At 40.2% G+C, this 5,290-nt stretch overlaps 1 protein-coding gene across 1 annotated transcript in view; it reads left to right on the forward strand.

Annotated features, from left to right (window-relative positions):
* LOC125486699 (ATP synthase subunit g, mitochondrial-like) overlaps positions 1–3,597 on the forward strand; it is a 14,866-nt gene extending 11,269 nt beyond the window's left edge. The window contains exon 2 of the mRNA XM_048615353.1: positions 3,414–3,597. Coding sequence (XP_048471310.1) covers positions 3,414–3,512 — 99 coding nt within the window. The 3' untranslated portion in view covers positions 3,513–3,597. The remainder of the gene's footprint in view (positions 1–3,413) is intronic.
* Positions 3,598–5,290: the final 1,693 nt, after the last annotated feature.

The raw sequence follows: 5,290 nt of genomic DNA on the forward strand, positions 1-5,290 counted from the left end.
GAGAGGTTGGAGTGGGTGAGAGGGGTGGAGAGGTTGAGGCGATTGATGTCTCGACGGCAGTTGGAGATGAAGAGGTCGAGGGAGGGTAGGAGGCCTTGGGGTGGTGTCCAGGAGGAGGGGGTGTGTTGGAAGCGGGAGAAGGGGTCAGTAGAGGGAGGGTTAGGTTCACGGTTAAAGAAGTAAGCGTGGAGGCGGAGGCGGCGGAAAAACTGCTCTATGTCCAAGCGTGAGCGATATTCGTTGATGTGTGGGTGGAGGGGGACAAAGGTGAGCCCTTTACTGAGGACTGACCGTTCGTCCTCAGTAAGGGGTAGGTCTGGGGGGATGGTGAAGACTCGGCAGGGCTGGGTGCTGCATAAGAGTGGAAGTAGGCCATTCAGGCGATTGGGCCTTCTTAATTATTTAATCTGATTTTTGACTGATCAAACTCTTTTAATGCCTTTTACCTACACTACCCACATAACAGTTTATGCTATCAGTAATCAGAAATCCACCAGTCTGTACTTTAAACATTCAGTGACTGAGCTTCCACACCCCTCTGGGCTAGAGAAATCCCAATATTCACAGCTGACTAACAAGATTTCTCCTGATCTTGGCTCTAAATAACATTCCCCCTATTTTTAAATTGTGTCCCAGTTCTAGATTCCTTGTCTAAGGAAAATGTCTTACCAGCATTCACCCTGTCTATCCCTTTGTGTACTCAGCATACTAGGCACAATTTGTGGACAGAAACATTTAATATTACTTTTAACTTTAATATTAGAATTTTTGTCTATCAACAGATGCTGCAGAGTGTTTCCAGCAGTTTTTGTTTAGGTTTTTCACCATCCACAGGGATCTGTTTTGGTGTTAATCCTATTGTTCCTGACTATTTTTAATCTGGACGAAACTTGCATATATCACTTCTCTGCTGTGTTCACTCTATCTGTTTTCAAGAGAGTGGCCACAAGGATCGGTGCTGGGTCCACTGCTTTTTGTCATTGATATACATGATTTGAATGTGAATATAGGAGGTATGGTTACTAAGTCTGCAGTGACACCAAAATTGGAGGTGTAGTGCACAGCGAAGAAGGTTACCTGGGTACGTCGGGACCTTGATCAGATGGGCTGAGGAGTGGCAGCTGGAGTTTAATTTGGATAAATGTGAGGTGCTGTATTTTGGAAAGGCAAATCAGGGCAGGACTTGTATACTTAATGCTAATGTCCTGGGGAGTGTTGCTGAACAAAGAGACCTTGGAGTGCAAGTTCATGGTTCCTTGAAAGTGGAGTTGCAGGTAGGTAGGATGGTGAAAATGGTGTTTGCTGTGCTTGCCGTCATGGGTCAGTGCATTGAGTAGAGGAGATGGGAGGTCATGTTGCGGCTGTACAGGACATTGATTAGGCCGCTTTTGGAATACTGCGTTCCATTCTGGTGTCCCTGCTATAGGAAGGATATTGTGAAACTTGAGTGTTCAGAAAAGATTTACAAGGACATTGCCAGGTTGGAGGGTTTGAGCTATAGGGAGAGGCTGAAAAGTCTGAAGCTATTTTCCTTGGAGTGTTGGAGGCTGAGGGGTGACCTTGTAGAAGTTTGTAAAATCATGAGGGGCATGGATAGAGTGAATAGCCACAGTCTTTTTCCCAGGGTAGGGGAGTCCAAAACTAGAGGGCATAGGTTTAAGGTGAGAGAGGCAACTTTCTCATGCACAGGGTGGTGCATGTATGGAAATAAGCTGCCAGAGAAAGTGGTGGAGGCTGTTATAATAACCACATTTAAAAGGCATATGAATGGTTCTATGAATAGGAAGGGTTTAGAGGGATGTGGAACAAATGCTGACAAATGGGACTAGATTAATTTAGGATATCTATTTGGCGTGGACGAGTTGGACCAGAGGGTCTGTTTCCATGCTGTACATGGAACTATGACTCGGGCTAATTCCTCATTTAATTTCTTGCTTTTGTTTGCCCAGTAAATACACTACAGCTGTATCGGGCTGCTATGTGTGTATGGTTCCAATCTTGATCCGTTGGTTGCGTTGAGATAGTTGGTCTTTGCTTTGGTAGTAAGAAGGGTCTGACCCTTTGGGTTAGAATGCCTGCTCCTGATTCATACTCCTGATTGTTGTACAATGATTCTTCATCCCTAACCCCCACCAAAATCATCAAGATGGCTATGAGACAGTTCAAACTGTCATGTAGAAGCTAGACTTAGTGATGTCTCTAGAATATTTCTCCTTTAAGCCGATGGACATGCTTCGCACTTCACTGTGTTCTTTGTATTCTGGTTGCTACACATGGGGATGTATGAAAACGTGCTTTGGAATCTTTGCTGTTAATTGAGTTGCATTTCATTAATTCCCTCCTGGGTTTTTTTTTTGGTCAGATGGATGTATTCCAGGTAGAATGAATGAAAAGAAATTGCTATATTTATCTGCAATGTAAATAACACCTTTTGTGGGAACTAATGGAAATGGAAACCCAAGTGTTTAATGTTTATGAAATGCAATCTTGAAGCCCAGGCATTCTGATGTAAACCTCTTTATTATTCAAAGCTGCCTGACTGTCAGCGTTTTTCTAACTGGTATCAATAGTTTTCCCCAAATTTGAGATTAACCTGAGAAAATTGCAGTGACATTCCTTTTCTTTGAGGAGATGATATTTTTCAGAGTTTCTAGTCTCTCATTGTTGTCTCTCTCATTCATATGTAAATAAACTGTGCCATCTGCTCCTGCTGCCTGACTTTGCAGTCCCAGAATGAGAACTGGTTAAATGAACTGTATAAATAGTGATATTTGGATCCCTCCTTGTGTAAGACCATTGAAAGATGACATATAGAAGCCTTTGACTTTAGGATTTTTGAGTTTCCTTGCCATGCAGTTCATTGAAGCTTGGAGAGGCAGAGTGCAGGGGGAGGTGAAGTCAAGACTCATTTTTTTTTCTGCTCTCCTCTCTCTATCAGATTTGAGTCAATTAAACATTTTCTAGGGAGGGGAATCTTGCTTTTGGTTTTTTTTAATACACACAGCTGTTTTCCCTGATTCTGGGATCCACACATTGCTGAGAAAGACCAGCTGGAGGGGTAATTTACATATGAATTGAGACATTAACAATGAGCAACACAAAGTTTGAGAATTGCATTGAAATCTTTACAGACAGTCTTGCATTGGAAAACGCAGTAAATGAGAATCCTGTTTTAAGTCAGGGTAAATTCTTAAATGCAGATAAATTTGGGGATCATGTCAAGAGATTTGATGCAGCTATTCATTGACCTGGATGCACTTGAAATTAACTGTGTTAAAGTCAAGTCTTGATGCACTCATTCTTTCCTGGCAATTGTAAACCTCCCAACTTTCTACTCCCTTCTGTTGTCCTTGAGTTTGTAACTTGCAAAACCTAATAACTGCCTCCAATTTTATCTTTCCTTATATTTGCAGGATGCCCTGAGGAACACACTGGTGGTCACTGAAATTGTGATGTGGTTTTACATTGGCGAGGTCATTGGTCGACGAAGCTTGATTGGATATAAAGTCTGAACTATGCTCTGTGTTGAACCAGCATTCCATTGTAAATGAATGAATAATATTTCAAATTAAATAAAACCATTATTAGGACTTCAAACACTTTAGTACTGCCTTTTATTTCATGCATTACACATTAGTGAATCATTTTTATTTTTGTCAAGATGAATGTTATCTATGCCAGGATGTGTTTCAACTTCTGGTACTTGCTGTCAGATTGGCACTATTGGATGAGACACAGCAAAGCTGCCCTTATTTCCCTTTAGCTACATCAAAAATCTAACTTGAGTGTTTGCACCCAATACTACACTATTATGATTCCTAAAGCAATTTTTTTCTTTGAGATTGCTTCAAATATTGGCAGTTCTGCCCTAGATTCTCTTGGGATTGGCTTGAGGCTTTCAGGCATGTTTCACATGGCCAGTATATAAAAAGTATATATTTTTAAATTTGATCATCCAGGTTTGAAATCCAATTCTAGTCTCAATCTCAGTAGTTGTCTGAATTTTTAAGCCTCTAATTTGTTACTAAAGACTGCAGACCAGGGGTGCAAATAATGATGGCACACAATGAATTGCTGGACTTTGTTAATACAATGATTATTTACCTTCAGGTAATACCTGGTCCCAGTTTCTGATATGTTGCTGTGTCAAAAATAAGTTTCATTATTCCTTTACTATTATGAGGAATATAGATAGATTATGTAAATGTAATCTGTATAAATTTATACATCTAATTGTGCTGTTTGGAAGTTCTAGGAGTGGAAAGGAAATTTGAACACACATTATCTTTGCACCCTCTGCTGGGCGATTTTAACTGGAGTTGCTGAGAGACCAGGTAAGGATGCTTGTTTTGAGTTTGTTTGGACTGGGATGAAAATGTTCAATCTCATTCTATAACTGAGTTGCTGGAAGTGCCTCATGAAATGGTATGTTAATTTCCTAACTGCTTTGATTTTTGATTTTTAATTTTGCCGGATGGGTGGAACTATCATTATTCACAACTACTTTGATCTTTTGGGGTGGGAGAGTGTTGTGGGTGTCAGATGAAAGAGAATTTGTCAGAGTGAGGTAAGAATATTTCTCGCTGAGCCATGTGCATCCTGAGGCTGAGCACCAGTGAATTTCTCTTTCTTTTGGCTACATTGTCATACTTGTCACTCTGCTTTAATTTGGAAACCCAAGATAAATGGTCCAAAAACAGTTGAAAAGAGTGGTGGAGACAAAGTAAATTCAGAAGTAATTATTGGGTGATACAACTTTGGTTTTAAAAGCCAGTGAATTGTAAGATGAGAAGAAATAAGGAGTTGTGCAATTTTAAGGTCTTGGTAGAATTCAAGTTGGATGCTGTCCACTGAGTTCATCTCAAGCATAGAAAAAATCTTAGACACTCAGCCATTTGTGAAGAAAATCATAAAGTTTATAGAGTCACTTACCAATAGTAAAGCAAATTTAGAGGACCCAGAAGAGAGATTGGAGACCAGAAGTGTCTGGAATTGATTGGATTTTAATGTCAAATGAATTTTATGAACAAAGAATGCCAAGAAGTTAAAGTTAAAAAATAGGTAATTAAAAGGGTGATGGGTGTTAATTGTGTACATTCTAAAGCAGGAGCAGCTAGTACTGGGAGTGGAGAGAGAGAGAGAGAGAGAGTTAGAGAATGGCGACTGAATAAGTCAATAAACTCTTCAAGGAGAAGTTTGGTGCCTCCTTCATATTCAAGTTGGGATCCAATTAACATTAAGTGGCATTTTTCTAGTAACTTGCCAAGGAGAAGGAGCGAAGAGTTTGACC

The sequence above is a fragment of the Rhincodon typus genome, chromosome 32 (assembly GCF_021869965.1).
Source record: "Rhincodon typus isolate 14 chromosome 32, sRhiTyp1.1, whole genome shotgun sequence".
Lineage (NCBI taxonomy): Eukaryota > Metazoa > Chordata > Chondrichthyes > Orectolobiformes > Rhincodontidae > Rhincodon > Rhincodon typus.